The following is a 20,022-nucleotide window of genomic DNA, read 5'->3' as shown; positions in this document are numbered from 1 at the left end:
CTCTAGCTAATATATAAGTATAACGAAAAGTAAATTTCATTCTATTACTTTATCCAGCAAAATTGGTGTCAATATACCTAATGACCTCAATCTTATATGACCTCCTATACGTGAGCATACATTTCATTATCCTCTGTAAATATCGTAAGACCCTTTGACAATTCTCCAATGTTCTAATCTATGTGATGATGCTATATCCAGACGGGTGTAGACTTGAACATACATCAAACTCCCTATTGCCAAAGCATAATGAATATTTTCCATTTTCTTTTATTTCAAACTCATTGCACTGATTAAGCTCTTATCCTAATTTGCATTTTTGAATAATAGATAGATATGGGGCGGATAAGATCTCATATACATCATTTAACCACTACTCATAGGGGGTGTTTGGCATGTGGGAATTGAGGATGAGAATGAGAATTCAATTCTTAAAAATCATAAAATACCATGTTTGGTAGATGGGCTTGGGATTAAAATTAGGGATTGGGAATGGAAATTTTGGCCACCAATTCCCTAGGTTTTAATACTTAGGAGGCAAGTATTTGGGGCTGAGAATTGAGTTTTATTTTAAAAAAACATTTATACTCTTATTTATAAAAAATTTACAAGTTTTTTTAAAATTTTTAATGGAGATAAAATTGTAAATTTATATTTTATTTTCAATATGTATCTACGATTCCCAACTTATCCCTTCTAACATACCAAACAAGAAATTACAATCTTATATTCTTATTCTTAAATTTCCATTCCCATATATATACCAAATGCCCCATAGTAAATTAAAACCACTATCCATAGCAAAGTAATGCTTTTCATATCAATACTCACCGATATGAAGAATATTACACGCAATGAATATTACCGAGGAAGTTGCGAGTAAAATTTTACCCCTCGGGCCATCCCTGAACTATGGAGTACAGTAGGTGAATGTTACACGCGATGAAAAGTCGCGTCAGCGGGTCAAATAAAACGCATATGAAGAATTTTGACAATCGCCCTCAAATAAAAATTCCTAAATTTCCAAATAGGGTAGTCAATAAAACTAAATCAAAAATAAAAAATAATAGACATTTTCAAAGGGAAGTTTCTTCTTTCAACTTGAAAATACATCAAAACTTGAATCCCACCCCAGTGATTTACAGACAATCGATCGAAAAAACACAGAAAGATGGGGGGTGAATCTGATGGTATTCTCACTTATTTGTGAAGAATATCCTTTCATCGTCTCCTTCGTCTACGTACAATTCAATTTTATTGGTTTTTTTGCGCCATTTTTGATTTTTATTATTGTGTAAGAAAAATCATTTGAATATAGGGTTTCATATTTGATTTTGAAGGAGAAAGGGCAGGATATTGATGGCGGGGTGGGATAGGGTTCAATCTTCTTCGAGATCGGGTTTTACCAGAAACTCGTCTGAGTTGAATCAGTCATCTTCGCCTCAGACGGTTCGACTCGGCCGTGTTCAACCTCAAGCACCTTCTCACCGCACCATCTTTTGTAATGACCGTGATGCTAATGCTCTTACAAAATTCAAGGTTTTATTCTAAATCATTTTTATTTTTAAATGCTGAAACACTAGTCATTTTTTGTATTTTTATTTCATTTTGTTTGAGGTACTAGATAAAGTTGATTATAATGTATTAAGCTCATATTTGGGTTTGGATTTTTCATTCATTTACACGCAATGCGCATTATAATCCTTGTCAGTGATTGCAAGTTTGGAATTTTTGTTAGTTATACTAACATAAGATTGGGAAACTAAGAAATAGCGGTGGCTTGCTTGCTGCTTGATATGTCGTGCGAAATTGAGTAATGATTGTTGATATTTCATTTAATGGTGATTGCGAAATGAGGGTGCGTTAAGAAATTATGTTCGAATTATCCAGTCAATACCAGACAATCAATCATGGATACATAGACAGGTATTTGCAGGTGATTGCAAAAATTTTTATGTTAGCTAAAATTCTCAAATATCGTCTTCCATAATCTTAGTCCTTCTTCATTATCTTCAGTGAAATATAATTCTTGGAATAAAGTAATTTTATTGCAATGAGGAAATTATAATGTGTGCCTGCTCTACAGTTGTTGGCCAAAAACTTCCCAATGAATAACATAAACTTAACACTTTGAATATGAAGTTGGAGGAACATATTGGTCGGGTCTGTATTCTTTGTTTCCTTGAAGTATTCTGTAGACATTCAAACAAATGCCAATGTCTATATCAACAAGAATTCACTCATAAATATGTGCGTTGGGAATGTTGATGTATTTCATTGAACACTTTGAGTAGGGCAGTCTGTTTTAATGGTTAAGGAATTTTATAACCATACTCGTTGATCGTCGTGCACTATCTGAGAATTTTGACCTCATAAGTTTGTCTCTGGTGTGCTTTGCTTGTTTTCTGTGCTAATAGGAATTTGTTTTTGACAAAAGTTGGCGTGGTTTTTCAGGGAAATTCTGTGTCAACAACGAAGTACAATGTCCTAACTTTTTTGCCCAAAGGGTTGTTTGAACAGGTATGCTATTTTGTTGTTCTGAAGTGAATTAAGAAAGTCTTACATATATATTGTGTAGTTCATTTTTCTTGTAATTAAGTGACCTTGCAAAATTTTCTTTGAAAAATTTCTTATCCTATAATGTTTGTTTCTTATACAATGACAGTTCAGACGGGTGGCTAATTTGTACTTCCTTACAATCTCCATTCTGTCATGGACACCTATGAGGTAAAGTATTTGCAAAAGCTAGAAAACCTTACCACACTCATTTTATTAAGAACTTTTGCACATGACATCTTGAAATTGGGGATCAACTGGTAATCACTCACTGCTGAGTGATAATTAATATACACTATATATCAAGGATCCCCTCACCTTCTTGTCGGAAAAAGAAATTAAATGTTAGATTGCCGTATTTATTATCGACCAAAATTATTTTTGTGTTTTTTGAATCTAATTGTCATGATATGTATCCTGTTAACTGTAGTTCATTTCCTTTTTTGTCACTCATTCTGTTCTGTGTTCTGTTTGTAAGAGAGATCTTTAGCTCTTCTGTTCTGGAATGGAGATAGGTATTTTTATAATTTAGAAGTGATGGGATCTTTTCTAGTGCAGTCCTGTGAGTCCAATAACAAATGTGGCCCCTCTAAGCATTGTTCTTTTTATCTCTCTCGTGAAAGAGGCATTTGAAGATTGGGTAAGTTTTCTGCAATTTATTCTGGGTTCATTTTCGTTGTCCAGCTCAGACGACTGGAAAAGATCTTCTATTGTGGTGATTTTTCTTTTCTTGTCTTACTAATTACATTTTATGAATTTCTGAAATTGTCTTTTTCCTTTATTTTGGATTATGTTCAACAGAAACGATTTCAGAATGATTTGTCTGTCAACAACACCTTAATAGATGTACTACAAGGACAAAGGTGGGAAACCGTTCCTTGGAAAAAGTTGCAAGTCGGTGACATTGTGCGTGTAAGTTATTGTCATTATATCTAGTATGAAAGGATTTCAGATTTCTGTAGCTGTTGATTTGGCCCTTTTTGTTGGTACATTAACAAAGACCAATGCTATTTTGTTGGATTTTTTTGGTGCTCCAATAATTTCAGTGTTCAATCTAGTTTAGGGCTACGTTTGATACAAACCCTTGATCTGGTTTTTGAACTATGAGCAGACCATCAAAAAGCAAGACATAATTTGATTTTAACTGTCAGCTAGAGAGAGAAAGATGAGGGTTTGAACACAAGAGATGCTTTGCACAAAAGTAAGAGACAATCAAAAAAGAAAATATAAGTGGGCTTGGGGATGGTCAATTAGTCAACAGGTGGTTGCCAGCTTATTTAGTTTGATCTTATTTTGAGTGCTCTGCCAAGTTAGTCATGTTAATTTGAATGACACTCTTTTCTTATTTACATTGACCGCATATTAATTGCATTTTTTAAAAAATATTTCTAACACCATGAAAGTTAGTAGTACAAAATATTAGTTAAAGCTTTTTGAACAGAAAAGTTATACTAAAAGCTTATTTCGTGTAGTACACTTTTTTTTTATTTGGGTTTTCAATGAAAGTTTCGGCTTATCTGTGATCTCCCAAATTTATGTTTTCTGGCTCATATATCACAACACTTTCTGAATGTTTATATTTTTAGTTTTGCAATAAACTGGGATTGCATTCAAGTTATCAACATTCTTTAGTGTAGCTTGAGTTCCTGACCCAAGACTAAGTGCTATTGAATTTTCCTTTTGCAGGTCAAGCAAGATGGCTTTTTCCCAGCAGACATTCTTTTTCTTGCGAGCTCTAATGCAGATGGCGTTTGTTATGTTGAGGTGCTAAATTTTGTTTAAACATGATAAGAGTAGCCACAAACTTATGTTTTGTGGGGAATTTGGCCTTTCAGTTTATATGAAAAGAACCTCTTAATGGATGCTTGTATTGATTTTTTTGGGTGGATTAGCTGTACATTTCTATCATATATTTGTGCATTCAGATTAGATTTGTTTTGCAGACGTCAAATTTGGATGGTGAAACCAACTTGAAGATTAGGAAAGCATTGGAAAAGACATGGGATTACTTGATGCCGGAGAAGGCCTCTGAATTCAAAGGTTTACCGTTATTGTTTACTGTCTTGCTCATGGATTCTTTTAGATTTGAAAGTACATTCTTGCTTTGAAAGTTTTAGGTCCAAGTGGTGAAGAAACAATGGTGAATACCACAATTTTTTAAAATATCATATTCGACATTTTTATCGATATTGTACAACATAAAATAAAAAAAAATAATTAATTTTATAATTGTATACCACCTAAATAATACCTAAGGTTAGATGTTAGATCATGCACACCTCAAGAAAAATAATTAATAATCAAAGGAAAGTAGCAAACGTTTCAAATAGGAAGCTCTTCCATAACTATGACTCTATGAGTATATCAAGCTGATATCTTCTGTCGTTACTCACCTTCAAAAGAAAAAAGATAACCCCATGTTACATTAGTTGGTAATTTCCTGATTTCCTCACTTCCTTTTATCGAACCTGAAGGCAAGTTGCATCTCCACTTAAATACTGATACCCAAAATGTCAAACTGTAGTGTCTTCCTTATAAATTCATCGGGTTTGGAAGGTAAGCAAGATGTTTTCTTCTTTCACTATTGAAGACTGTAAGTAGTTGTGAGAGCCTGTTATTGATCTTATTAATGCATTTGGAAACCGTTCATAGCTGTTATGACTTTTCATATTGCATTCAGGTTTAAGGATCTCAATTATAAGTTTGGAAAATTATATTTTGAAATAATTATGATAATCATAATATCATACTCATCATTGTCACCTGTTACTCACTTAAACGTAAACTTATGAGTTACTATTCTTAGTATATTGTAATCTTATTTGAATTGATAAACTTATACTTTTTTAGCGTTTGATATATTCTTTGTTAACAGCCTTACATTATCTTTGCTTTTTATTTAAAGAGTAATTTTTTATTAACTTTAATGTTTCTAACTCTTTACTTCCTAAATCACGTCTTTCAAATTTATATATTTACCAAAGTTTAATACTATTTTTGACAAAATACTTTGAACATTTTTCATGCAACCAAAATAACGGCGGACATCAAGGCGTTACCCAGCCACATGTCACTTGCACTTTCTGTGGATGAAATGATTCTCTTCTCTTTTACATGCATTTTCATATTCTTTTTTGAGACAGTCTGTCAATTTTGGTCTGCTTTATTGCCTACAGTCAGATCAAAGTTCAAATCTATGCCATTTCTTTGTCTGAATGTCTTTTAAGTACTGGAATTTCAAGGAAAACATGATTACTAATTAATCATATTCCATGTGCGTCCATTGGGTTCCCACACTATCTCTTAGTATGTGAGTGATAGGATTTACTGCTGAGCTATGTAGAACCCAATCTCTGCTGCTTGAATGTGGCGTATCCACTTTGTGCTCGACATTTTTTCTAACTACACTTTTGACGTTAGATTATGCTATTTTCAATCTTGTTTATATGGTTTGTCTTTGGTTGTTTATTTTCTTACCTGTTTCTGTTTATTTTTATCCAGGTGAAGTACATTGTGAACAACCGAATAATTCTTTGTACACTTTCACCGGAAACCTTATTATTCAACATCAGACTTTACCTCTATCGCCAAACCAGCTTTTGCTGAGAGTATGATATAATCTCTTGATCATATTTCTTATAGTCAAACGTCTTTTTGCTCACTGCATTGAAGTTCTGAAGTGAGGAAGGGAGATATCTGTACAGCTTTGTTTTTTTTCGTAATGATTTATACTGTGGCTCCTTTTTGGTATCTATGCCATACAGTGCAGCCAATATTGACTCTTTTGTTTGATTTGCAAAGGGTTGCAGTTTGAGAAATACAGAATATATTATTGGTGCTGTGATTTATACTGGGCATGAGACTAAGGTATTTACTTGTGCCACCTCTGTTGAAAAACTACAGATGCTCATGCCTACTATATGTTTGTATTGGCTTCCTGGACATTGAAGTTTACTGAAGCAGTTGGCATTGCTGCAGCTGTGTGGTTTATTTTGTTTTGTCTGTTGCCTTTTTTCAAGGATATCCTGGTTTGACTGATAGGTTATGATGAATACCATGAATGTTCCTTCAAAGAGAAGTACCTTGGAAAGGAAGCTTGACAAATTAATTCTTGCTCTTTTTGCCACTTTATTTATGATGTGCCTTATTGGATCAATAGGCAGGTATAGTAGGCTGTATTGTACTTTTAACAAACCCGTTCGATAGTTTTATTCTGTCTTTCCTTTTTTAATTTTTGATTTTTTTTTTCTTACCATTACTTCGCGTTGTTCCTTAGTGGTGTATTCATAGACAACAAATACTTTTTTTTGGGACTTGTAAACGGAGAAAAACCTGATGATCGCCAATTTGATCCAAGGAACAGATTTTTGGTGTGCATTCTCCCGAAGGATCTTTGTGTTTTATTGGTTATTGTCTACTTACCTTTCTCTACTCTTAACTCTTTTCTCGTGGTATCCTTTTTTGCTTGTTTGTTGCAGGTGGTCATCTTGACTATGTTTACATTGATCACTCTACTTTCAACTATTATCCCTATATCGCTTTATGTTTCAATTGAGGTAACTTCTTTGGCCCAAAATGTGCTTTCTATTAGCATTTCACTAGTGGAATGACTAGCAACTGTTTTCTGTGGCACTCTAGGGGATTAAATTTATACAGTCCATTCAATTCATTAATAATGATTTGAATATGTATCATGCTGAAACAAATACACCAGCGTTGGCCAGGACATCAAATTTAAATGAAGAACTTGGACAGGTATATGATTTTTGCAAGTGTAGAGATTTTTAAAGCTTTTGAGCATAGTATGTAATTGATTTGCTCTCTAAAACAATTACTTCAGGAGGATTCATCTCTTTTACTCTTGCATTGTTTCTGTGTTATTTTCACAATGGGGTAGTTGAGCAGGCTTAACCTTTTTATTTATTTTAGGTTGAATACATATTTTCTGACAAAACTGGGACTCTTACACGAAACTTGATGGAATTTTTTAAATGTTCAATTGGGGGTCAAGTCTATGGAACTGGTATCACTGAAATAGAGAGGGGTTTGGCAGAACGCAGTGGCACTAAACTCCCAGAGGTATCATATACTTGTTCAAAGCACCATACTCCCCTTAAAGTACATGTCTTTTGTTCCTTAAATACATGGTTGACTTCTTTCGTATAATAGGTGCCTAAATCAACTAATGCAATCCAAGAAAAGGGGTTTAATTTTGACGATTCTAGGCTTATGCGTGGTGCATGGAGAAACGAACCTAATCCTGATATGTGCAAGGTATTTCCAATTGTATACTTAAATGATCATTTTTTACTTTTTGAGCCACATTTATTCTTGAATTTTTTGAATTATTTAGTACCTAAGGATAGAATATTTAGCATTGGGCAAGATTCTGTATTTAAAGAGGTGTTTGACAAACTAGATTCTAAAGGAGAAAAAAATAGGATGGCAAAGAGGAGGCAAACAAAAACCAATAACATTTTAGTTTAAGACGGGAACATCTAGGATAGATAAAGGGATTATTTTGATGAGTTATTTAATGGAGAACAAGGACATGTTATAGGGGACACAACAATTATTTCCTTTGAAGAATATAGAGAATTTATGTGAAGAATACAAAAGTCAAAGGCGGACTGAAGAAAATAAAGCTAAAGAAAGCGATTGGGCTAGATGGTATATCTATGGCATGGAGATGCTTAGGGACGATTAGGGTGACTTGGTTAACTGATGTATTCAACAAGATTTAGAGGACAAATAAGATAGAGAAGTACTCTAGTGCCTAAGTAAAAAAATAATGGAAAATGTCCAAAATTGCTTTTACTATTGAGGAATAAAACTCACGAACCATACGATGAAGTTATGAGAAAGAGTGATTGAGATACTTATGCAGAAATGTATCTTTATTATATCAGAGAATCAATATCGATTTATGTTAGGGAGATCTACAATAAAAGCAATTCATCTTGTAAGACAAATGGTAGAGTGCCATAGGGCTATAAAAAGAGAATTGCATATGATGTTTATCAACTTGGAAAAAACATACGATAAGGTATCAAGAAAAGTATTTTTGGTGGACAATTACAAAGAAAAGCATTCCCAAGAAATACATTAACATAGTACAAGATATATTGAGAAGTAAATACGAATGTTTGGACATGTGGAGGGGCAATAAAGGATTTTCCATTCACAAAATTGTCCTTCATCAAGGCTCGACCCTAAGCCCTTTCTCTTCGTAGCGGTCCTAGATGAGATAACTTGATCGATACAAAGAGATGTGTTGTGGTGCATATTGTTTGCCGACAACATTGTTTTTGTAGATGAGACTAGGAAGGGGGTAAATGTTAAGTTAGAACAATGAAGACAAGAGCAGTCACGAGGTTTCATATTAAGTTGGAACAAGACATAGTATATAAATTGTAATTTTAGCACTAACGAGATAATAAAAGGCACTATATAGCTAAAAGAGAAAGAAATCGCGTCAAGTGAATGCTTTAAATATTTGGGTCCATATTTTAGAGTAGTGGGGACATAGAATTAAGTGTAAGTGACAAAAATTCAAAGTGGCTACTAGAATATTTTTTGATTGATGCGTGCCCTTAAAGTTAAAGGGTAAGACTTATTGAAAGATCATTTGCTTATATGGATCAAAATGTTGGGCTTTTAGAAATGATTTTTGTAGAAAGATGGGAGTAGCGATAATGCAAATGCTTTGATGGATAAATGGCATACCCTGAGGGATATAATTCGAAACGAAAATATAAGAAGGTTTTAGTTGTTGCAAATATTGAGGAAAGGATGAAAAAGAATTATTTTAAGATGATTTGGGCATGTGTAAAGATGCGGCATTAGCGAACTAGTAAGTAAGATAGAAAATTGGTGCTCCGAAGACTAAAATAGAGGGCGTGAAAGACTGTAGATGACTTGGAAGACAAGAGTGGAACATTATATAAATGACCTAAGCTTACAAATTGAGATGATAGAAAATCAGATGGAATTTAGAAGAAGAATCCATGTGGACGAAACTGATATATTGGTTAATGTAGTTTTTCTAATCTTTTGGGATTAAGACTCTGGCATTGTTGTTGTGTTATTGTCATCCTAGGTTCAGATTGTTTCATTGTTTCTAAAAGTCTAATGCTTTTTGTTTAAAGGGATGCATTGTTGGTTTAAAATAAATGGAAAGGCAAAGCCCCTTATTATCTTCTTTTTTCCTTGGATAGAGATTGGTGGTCGAGGTTGCAGCCAATCAGAATGTCATTTTCATGTATGGGTGTTGGCCATTGGGGCTACGCTTGGAAGACGAAACCTACAAATACTGTTTTTAAAATAAAAGTCAATTAGAAACAACCTCTCTGTTTATAAAAGGGTATGGTTATGTAAATGTGACCCCATACTCTGCTTAAGCATGAGGCTGCTAGCCATTGGGGGCAACGTAATGTATTACGACAAGGGGGCGCTATAAATAGTAAAATAAAACAATATACTTTTTATTTTTTTTATTTACTTGAAAGAACTGTCACTTGAAGGACTTTTTGTCACTTTTTAAGGATTTTTGTTTTTGGAAATGTGTTACCCAATATTTTTATGATATTAGTAGAAGAAACAATTGTATACTTGCCATCCCCTTGCAACTAATAGTAAAAGTCCGAATCTTCACAATTCACATCTAGCCCACCAAAAGAGCTTCTAAACAATTGGGTTTATCCTTTGCTATAGAAAAGATGTGCTGACCTCGCTTTAAGCTAAAGATTCTATAAGACATCAACAATTCTTTGTTTCTGCTGTTAAATTTTTTTTTGAAAAAACGATTGGGCCTTTCTAAGGGGGTATGCACGTGAGACCACCAAGGGGTGTCCCCAAGGTGCCCCCATATGATAATGTGTCCAAGTCTTATTGGGAGTAATAAATGACAATTTTAGAAGAATCCAGGGATAGTTCCTCTGTTCTTGGTAGTTTTCACACATGAAGGAAGGTTAATTTTCCAAAATTGTTTTGGTGATGTGAAGTGAAATTGAATGTCTGAATGGTTAAAAATGTTAAATAACTATTACTATTTTTTTTTATATTAGCATTTGACATTTGATATTGCATCAACGTGTAATTTAGCATGTCTCTTGCATCAAAAGGAATAATTTCAAACGACCTATGTGTTGTAAAAAAGGGAGTGACTGATGGAGATAAATACTTTTGTTGAGCATTCACTTTCCTTCCAGCTACAAGCATAGTGCAAAAAATATGGCATCTTATTGTATCGGTTGCGTCATAAAGGTTTTCACCTGTCGTAAATATGTAAAGATGGTTCTATGCTGGTTCAAGGATATCTCATAGTCTTGGTCGACATTTAAAGCATCTCCCATTACTGCAAATGCACTATGACTACGGCATTACATAAAGCCAAAAGGTTACATGTTCCACCACTCCCATATCATTTTCCTTTCCCATCCCATTACTTCAGCAAAAGAACTATCCTTCACATCTAGCAGTCCGCTTCATTAGTAGCTCATTAAGTAAGTTTATCATCATTATCTGATTCCATTATTCTGGTATTGTGTTTTTTCCATCATCTTGTGACCTCATCTAAGTCATGCTTGTGTCAGAGGATAGAAAAAAATCAGGGGGAGAGAGGCAGGTGGGACTGCTGGAGTAGTGACTGATTTAGATTAATGGGAACCTCCACAATTGGGAAAACATGAAAATATCCGAGTGTACATGTGGCACGTACTCATGTTCAGCATGATTACCTAGCCCTAGTTAGCTAACATTGTACTTTTGATTGCCAAATTGGTCATCTATCGTCTCTGCTAAAAAGTGTTAATATTTGTAAGTAAATAATGAGAATACTTGCAGTAAATATAGTTGATTGACCGTAAAGGTTTATATAAGAATGAGATATTGTATATGGATAAAGATGATAGACGCTTAAAAAAGGCTCTGTGAATCAGGCAGTCATCCTGCTTACTGGTCACCAAGCTTCACACACTTTCATAGCGTGAGTAAAAGAGAAGAACTCATGTACATCTATGATCTAACATGAGAAGAATGAAAAAATTGGTAACTCAAAAGTCATTCACTGTAGCATGCGGCTGATTTGTATATGTATGACCATGTCCTCCATGTTCCATAAGCTTTAGTTGAGCCAGGTTTTTCATTATTATATTGCTCCATTTTCCCTTCACTCTTCTTTCTCAATACTTTAAGGAAGATCGCATATTTATGCATCTTAACATCAATTGAATTATGTTTGTGTTGGTTTTCTTTCGAATTTAATCAAGTTTATACTTTGGAGAAGGGCGGATCTGCTCTAGATAGCTGCTTGATCTGAAAAACTATATCCCAAAAGAATGTACAGAATAGACATAAAATGGTTTTTACTAAAAAGGAGGGAAAATGTAAAGTGGGAATTTTTCCCCGGATAAATGAAGTCAATGACCATAAAGTAAAAACTTCTAGTACACGGTGATGTTCAGATTGTTAGGAAGTAACTTATAGATTGCCATTCACAGTATTCTACTACAATTATTTTTTGTTTGTATTTTTCTTCCTCCTATTATATTTGTTTTCTATTTTTTCTTGGTTAGGAGTTCTTCAGGTGCCTTGCAATATGTCACACTGTGCTTACTGAAGGGGATGAGTCTCCAGAGAAAATTGTATACCAAGCGGCTTCTCCAGATGAGGCAGCTCTAGTTCTTGCAGCTAAGAATTTTGGCTTCTTCTTTTTCAGGTTGGAAACTTTTGCTACTATTTATGGTTGTATTGGAGACTTGCCTGTAAAATCATCTTTAGTCACCACTCACCAGCCACTTTGCCATGTTACTCGTTGCAGTCATGTAATTTTGTTGGCAATTTGCTTTGTCCGATGGCTCTTTTTTGGTTTTGTTATGTCGCTTTACGTTGTTGTTAAATATTGTGCTTGTATTGGCACTTGGAACTGCTTCTAGTAACTCGAGGATCTAATGAAATGTGAACAATCTCTGTTCTTATCTCTGACCTTTGTTGATGAAATATGTACAATCTTTGTTCATATCTCTAACGTGTCTTCTTTGTTTTGAAATTTTATTCTCAGGCGTACACCAACAAAAATATATGTGCGAGAGTCTCATGTTGAAAAGATGGGTAAAGTTGAAGACGTGCCTTATGAAATTTTGAACGTTCTTGAGTTTAATAGGTCATGATACCCTTAATTTCTCTTGATTTTTTTTAAACAAATACTTTAGCAACATTTAGCTCACTTTATCTGATTGCTCAACAGTACACGGAAACGCCAGTCTGTTGTATGTCGATATCCTGATGGAAGGCTTGTTTTGTACTGCAAGGTACTGGGGATAGACTTCTGTAGATTTTCTTAAGACTATTGAATTCGGCCTGCAATTTATTACAAGATTTGTCTTTCAGGGTGCTGATACAGTAATATATGAGAGATTGCGAGAAGGGAATGACGATATGAAGAAAGCTTCTAGAGAGCACTTGGAACAGTTTGGTTCTTCTGGGTTACGTACACTGTGCCTGGCGTATAGGAATTTGAATTCAGATGTTTATGAAACCTGGAATGAAAAATTTATTCAGGCTAAATCTTCTTTGCGAGACCGGGAAAAGAAGCTGGATGAGGTATTATTTATTCTCTTTGAGTTTATCGGATATTTCTATGACCTTGTTAAGCTGTTAATGGGCGTTGACTTGTTTCAAGTAAATCGCAGTATGCAATTTTAGTTGCTGAATGAAATGTAATGTTTCTTCTTTTTTGTTTTTTGGACTTGAATACTTGAATCAATGAATCATATGCTGAGATTAGATACATTGAGGCACCTTTCCACTTCTCTTGTGTTAGTTTACTGATTTCCATAAATGATTGATGGATTCTTTCCTTGCATGGTACATATCTTTATAGATGTCACCTTGTTTGATATGATTAATATCACGTCTTGGTCCTTCCTTGCTTATTCACAATGTGATGTTAGATCTTCTTGTGGTAGATTAATTGGAATTCAAGTGAATTGTGCACTTACACCTCTTTACATAACTGATTACAATGTTTGTCAAACTTTGTTTTCTGTTGCTGATTTCTTCTGTTTCATTTTTGCTCCGTAAGTTTTATTAGAAATTTGAAATTCTTATGGTCTCACTTGTGTTGTACATTATGTGTCACTCACTTGAATTTTGGTATCAATTTTTTTGTCATGCTGGTTGGGGTTCATGTGATATGTCACAACAATCAGGGTTGCTAAGAAATCCTGTGTTTAGTTCTTCTATGTGTTTTATGTTAGTTTATATCCTTTACTTGACTGCTATCTTCTCTTTATGGCTTTTTTTGTACTTTGTTATGAGAAAATATTAGTTGATCAGTCGGGCTTTTTTTTTCTTTCTTTCTGATTTTTGAGTTGTGCAGGTAGCTGAACTTATAGAGAAGGATCTTATTTTGATTGGCTGCACAGCTATTGAAGATAAGCTTCAAGAAGGGGTGCCTAATTGTATAGAGATGCTAGCAAGGGCTGGAATAAAGATTTGGGTGCTCACAGGGGATAAAATGGAAACAGCCATAAATATTGCTTATGGTAAGTCGGATATCTTGGATAATTCTGTATGTTTTCTGAGGGTCCTTCAATTTCTTACCGTTCAAGTCTTGCTTTCCCTATATATTGCAGCGTGCAACTTGATAAACAATAGCATGAAGCAGTTTATTGTTAGTTCTGATACAGATGAAATTAGAGAAGTGGAAGACAGAGTAAGTGACAGTTTTAGGTCAATTGTTTTTACCTTTTTTGGTCCTGATTGAAGCTGTCGCACTTCATAAATTTTCCTTTTCCATGTTAGGGTGATCCTGTGGAAACTGCCCGATTTATCAGAGATGCTGTCAAAAGACAGCTGCAAAACTGCATTGATGAAGCCCAGCAAGTTCTTCGTTCTGTTGTTGGACCAAAACTAGCACTTGTAATAGATGGAAAATGCCTAATGTATGCATTAGATCCAAGTTTGAGGGGAGCACTCCTGAATCTAAGCTTAAATTGCTCTTCGGTTGTCTGTTGTCGAGTTTCTCCACTGCAGAAAGCACAGGTCAGAAAATTGCAATGGAAATATTGATGGTTTAAATTGTACCTTTTATTCTTTTTTCTGTGTATTTTTCCTCCTTTTTGAGAACTTTTATAATGCTTACTCTTACGCTTAAAATTTTTTTTGCCTGTTGCTCACCTGTGGATTCCGCATGTGTGTGTGTACAGGCGTAATGCATGCGTGCTTGTATATGTTTTCATTAGGAATATGCTCCCTCTTTCCTATATGCTTATTTAATGTTGGGCTTGAGATTTTTTTTTAATATGTAGATACAGATAATCTTTCTAGAAATGTTCATCTATTGTCTTACCTGTTGCCTCTTGTGATCTTGTTGCGGTTGTTGAAATTTGATTAGTATCTTTTAATTTGTGTAATGGTTTATATGCTAGTGATTGGGACTTAGAAGCGTCTTTGGTTGATTATACTCTACTTTTTCTTCCTTAAATTTCTCATTGTATAAAGGTGTGAACAAGTTTTGTACGTTGACAAATTACAGGTGACAACCTTGGTGAAGAAAGGTGCGAAAAAGATTACATTAAGTATTGGCGATGGAGCCAATGATGTTAGTATGATTCAAGCCGCTCATGTTGGTGTTGGGATTAGTGGGTTGGAAGGCATGCAGGCTGTTATGGCTAGTGATTTTGCAATTGCACAGTTTCGCTTTCTCACGGACTTGTTACTTGTGCATGGAAGGTGGTCATATATAAGAATATGCAAGGTCTGCTGTATTTTTCTGTAATCTTAGTTTTATTCCTAAATTTGGCTGCGACAAACATCTTTTTTTCTTGCAGGTTGTAACATATTTCTTTTACAAGAATCTGACTTTTACATTGACTCAATTCTGGTTCACCCTTCAAGCTGGGTTTTCTGGTCAAAGATATTATGATGATTGGTTTCAAGCATTTTATAATGTCTTTTTCACATCACTGCCTGTGCTTATGCTTGGACTATTTGACAAGGTTGTGCTTTCTGTCTAATCATATGGAGTACTAAGTTATTTTCAGAAGAGATGAGTTTCATGCTTACTTATTACTTGACCTCAGGATGTTAGTGCATCTCTTTCAAAGAAATACCCCCAGCTGTACAAGGAAGGGTTGAGAAATGTCTTTTTCAGTTGGAGAGTTGTTGCTATTTGGGCCTTCTTCTCAGTGTATCAGTCTCTCATCTTCTTCTATTTTATAACCACATCTGGTTCAAAGCCTCAAACATCAGCCGGCAAGATGTTTGGTTTGTGGGATATCAGCACATTGGCATTCACCTGTGTGGTCGTCACTGTTAATTTACGTCTTCTATTGTGCTGTAATAGCATAACGAGGTGGCATCATATAAGTGTTTGGGGGAGCATCATAGCGTGGTTCCTTTTCATATTTGGCTACTCTGGTATCATGACTAACGGGGACCGGCAGGTGAGTCGGTCTTTTTCTGTATCTCACAATATGTACACAATGCCCATACTAGCATGTGCACTCACACAAAGCATACATCAAGCACCTTGGTGCGGTGGTAAGAAATTGCACCTCACTACCTCTAGCTTTTGGGTTCAGTTCCCACCAATGGAGCTTTCCAGTGAGGGGATTTCCATTGAACCCCCTCCCAGTCCTCAGGGGTCCTCTCATTGAATTTGGAATGGTTTGGCCTGTGAGAGCTTCCTATCTGATTTGGCCGTTCATCCTAACTACCAAAACAAATTAAAATACACAAAGCATACGCACGTATATGCTTTGAAGTTTGAATCTTACCCAACTGTTTTCAATTTTCTAAGGTGCTATAATTCCCCAGGAACTTTATTTGCATATTCCTAAAAAATATTATTGTGATCTCTATGGAAAGAATCCTGTTTTACATGTTATTTGCTGAACTAGTTACTTTAATAACAGCAATGCCAAAACCTCAATCCATTAAACGGACGACATATTTTTGTGTATTTGTATGGACAAAATTTCCACTTGATGATGTCAACAAAGGGCGGAAACTTGCACTGAATAGTATTTATTCGTGCAATAATGTTTGCACTTATCTTAATATTTCCATCATTTCTAATACCAGAACATTTTTGGTATCCAACTTTCAAGTGTTATTTTGTTACGTTTGATTCTAGTTGAATACTTATTTATTTATGCACTAATGTTTGCACTTATCTTGTTTCAGGAAAATATCTACTATGTCATATTCGTCTTAATGAGTACACCATATTTCTATCTTGCACTATTTCTTGTTCCTGTTGTGGCTCTTATAGGGGATTTCCTTTATCAAGGGTGAGATTTTTTTTAATTTATTTAGATGTGATTATTCATTCTCCTTGATACTATTGTCCCTTTTTTGGTCACTCACGTGCATATAATTTTCACCCATTGGCTATTTGGATCATGACTTATAAAAATCATCGAGTGTGCCTGATTTTTCGTTTTTTATGATATGAAAAAGAAGAAAATTTCAGTAATCACTGAAAAACTTTTTTATCGCTTTGTAGTTGGGTGATACATCCTTATTAGAGATGCCCATCTCATTCCTTCCATTACACTGAAAATCTTTTTTTATGAAGAATTTCTTTTGCATAGATCTTTTGTAGTAGTAATACGTTTTACAACATACTTGGGAGGTATATATTACAATTTACAACATTCTTAGGAGGTATGGAAAAGAGTGGTCCAGGATTCAATTTTGTTGTAAGGTGATTGTAGGCTCCGATCTTTTAGGAAGGAAGTATTCACATTCTTATTATATCAAAACCGAGAATGTGATAAGCTTTTGTTACTACAAATGCTAAGAATCACTACAACCAAGTAGTACTAAGAGTGAAAGGGGATTGATCGGGCCATTGCTTGGGTGAGCAAGGCAATGGAAAGAAGAGGGCTGTTGAGGTTTGCTCAGTTGAGCATTTGAAGAAGTCCAAGGTTAGCTGGGGGCATGTGCTCAGGCGAGCAATACATCTGCAAAATCTATTTGCTGCGAAAATCACCAAGCACAGCTCCGCTTTGAATAGGAGCTTCTATATTAGAGTTTTGCTTGGACAAGCTAAGGGGAACTTGTCGTTAGAACCTTGGTTTTTGCGAAACCCCGCTTTCTGACTTTTTAGTAACTCCAAGAATGATTCCTCCGACTCATTGAGGGTTTAAGAAGGGTCTTGGAGACTGAATTCAAAGTGTGGTGAAGCTAGTGAAGCTGGTTGATGTCCATCAACCTCCAAAAGAAACTCAAACGACCTGACCATGGGAAATTAATGTAATTTAGCCACAAAAAAACTACTTGATAAGGTTTATGAACAAGCTTGCCTACGCTAATCATTCTTTTTCTTCACAAAATTCATTCTCATCTGTTACTACTTGAAAAGGTGGTTTTGGAAAATTACAAAGAAAAACACATGTTTGTCGGTGAGAGCTCCATTACCACGAGAATGACATAATACATTTTTTGTAAACTAGAACTAAAATCTATTCTCATTACCACCATTCAATACCATCAACCAAACATCCCTTTAAAATTGGAGTGAGAAGGGAGAGCCACCTTCGAAGGGGAAAAACTTGCTGAAGTTTCTCCATTGTTGTTGGATGTGAGTAGCATATCATTGGGTGTCTAATCACTTGTGATGGAGTGCAAACTCAAGAGAGGTGAGAGAGTGCTTGTAGTCTATGTATGTGAGCAAACATCATTGAAGGTGTTTGAGGTCAAGTGAGCAAACACCTAAGTGATTGTTTGTAAGTGTTGTATTCTTTATGTAATTGTGCATATTACTTAATGAAATATAATTGATGATTGAAGTGATATCCTAAGTTATCCAAAAAATACTTGTCTTCCTCCTATTTCTCTATTATTGTTGCGCTCAAGACCCAAGCCATTGTCCTTGTTCTCCGAAGTTTTTCCTCTCTGTTATCTCCAATTCACAACAGCTTTTGCTTATTTAGTGTTTGGAGTACCTGTGCTTGAATCGTGAGTATTTTTTTTAAAATGAAAAAGAAGCTAAAAGTTTGCATTATTGGATTTTCAGGCTACAGAGATGGTTTTCTCCTTATGATTATCAGATTGTACAAGAGATGCATTGGCATGACCCTGATGATAGCCTGAGGGCACAGTTTCTGGAAGTTCAGGATCATCTCACTCCAGAAGAGCATAGGAGTTATGCTCTGTCTCAACTCCCCGCACAGAGATCAAAGCATACAGGTTTTGCCTTTGATTCTCCAGGTTACGAGTCATTCTTTGCTGCACAGGCTGGTGTTTTTGCTCCTCAGAAGCCATGGGATGTGGCACGGAGAGCAAGCATGATGAAATCACGAGCAAAGCCACCAAAAACATAATTCTTTTGTCTTTTTGTACAAAAAAAGAAATAGATTTTCTTCAGGCGCATTGGTAGGTGATTGTGTTATTTGTTTTCTGTTTAATCCTTTCTCTCTTTGCTTTTAGTTGCTATCACATTTTTGATGTAGCAAACGTTCAACCTACATATAACAGTGGGTTAGGAGATTGTAAAATTTCGGTAATATTACAAGGATCAATTCAGCTACAGTTTTCTATCCTTTTGTGGGTTTTATTTTTGGCTTTCAAGGGACACCATTTCCATTCTCTGCATATTGTACGAACTTCAATAAAACTAACTAATTATAATATTATATCAAGGAAACATAATCTTTAGTAAGCTTGGTTGGTGGTTTACTAGCTTTTTGCACGAGAATCCTTCAATAATTATCTCAATTTCTACAGTTTATGAATAATCATTAGTCTGATAGGAGTACTAATTTAAGAATGAAAAAAGGAATAATTAACAGTCACAAATAGATTATCCAAAGCAATCATCACATATACACACTAATAAAATGTTAAAATATGACAAGTGTCATCCATAGGGAGTCTTGACAAATAGAATAATTTTAGTGGATAATAATTGATTATATGATAATATTTACTTAATTTAGAATCTGATTTTTTAAATTGAAACTAAATTGGATAAAGTATATATAATTTATTATATAATTCTATATGCCTAACTTAGAATTTGATGTTTTATCGAATGAAAAAGTGACAGTATTTGAATTTAATATTTATTTTTTGCTTTAAAAAGTCATGTACTCAATAAAGTTAATCACTATAATATATATTTGATCATTCTTTAAAATTATAATCTTATATATTTCATACTAATAAATTTGTCCATTGCACGAATTTCTATTATAGTTATTACTGTACACTTTGACAATTGACAAATTACAAAAAACTTCAACAAGATACAAGAATATATTCAACACTACTTGAGTATCCTAAATGCCTACTTGAGATATACAAGAATATATTCAACACTACTTGAGTATCTAAATGCCTACTTGAGATACACTATATGACTATTTGACACACTCTTTACCCCTACTTAACTTATCCTGAAGGTCTACTTGAAATATCCTAAAACCTTATCGAGTAAGTACAAATACACAAATT

General features: G+C 34.6%; 1 protein-coding gene across 2 annotated transcripts; it reads left to right on the top strand.

Moving 5' to 3' along the window:
* The first annotated feature begins 1,032 nt into the window (after positions 1 to 1,032).
* Positions 1,033 to 19,108, top strand: LOC130809252 (phospholipid-transporting ATPase 3-like). 2 transcript variants are annotated; one of them, XM_057674939.1, is made up of 28 exons: positions 1,033 to 1,241; positions 1,341 to 1,539; positions 2,455 to 2,520; positions 2,666 to 2,727; positions 3,115 to 3,196; positions 3,358 to 3,468; positions 4,243 to 4,320; positions 4,500 to 4,596; positions 6,058 to 6,164; positions 6,358 to 6,423; positions 6,598 to 6,719; positions 6,833 to 6,926; positions 7,035 to 7,112; positions 7,195 to 7,311; positions 7,486 to 7,635; positions 7,726 to 7,830; positions 12,132 to 12,274; positions 12,617 to 12,718; positions 12,803 to 12,866; positions 12,946 to 13,158; positions 13,937 to 14,102; positions 14,193 to 14,272; positions 14,362 to 14,601; positions 15,095 to 15,316; positions 15,390 to 15,557; positions 15,642 to 16,004; positions 16,747 to 16,853; positions 18,584 to 19,108. In XM_057674939.1, exons 2-28 carry the CDS (start codon positions 1,360 to 1,362, stop codon positions 18,888 to 18,890), a joined length of 3,690 nt encoding a protein of 1,229 aa, XP_057530922.1. In that variant the 5' UTR covers positions 1,033 to 1,241; positions 1,341 to 1,359; the 3' UTR covers positions 18,891 to 19,108. The 2 variants fall into 2 exon arrangements, with proteins under 2 accessions (XP_057530922.1, XP_057530923.1); XM_057674940.1 differs by having other exon boundaries at positions 1,037 to 1,190.
* The last annotated feature ends 914 nt before the right edge of the window (positions 19,109 to 20,022 follow it).

The sequence above is a fragment of the Amaranthus tricolor genome, chromosome 3 (assembly GCF_026212465.1).
Source record: "Amaranthus tricolor cultivar Red isolate AtriRed21 chromosome 3, ASM2621246v1, whole genome shotgun sequence".
Lineage (NCBI taxonomy): Eukaryota > Viridiplantae > Streptophyta > Magnoliopsida > Caryophyllales > Amaranthaceae > Amaranthus > Amaranthus tricolor.
The sequence above is the reverse complement of the archived record's forward strand: the minus strand, read 5'-3'. Positions and strand labels throughout refer to the sequence as shown.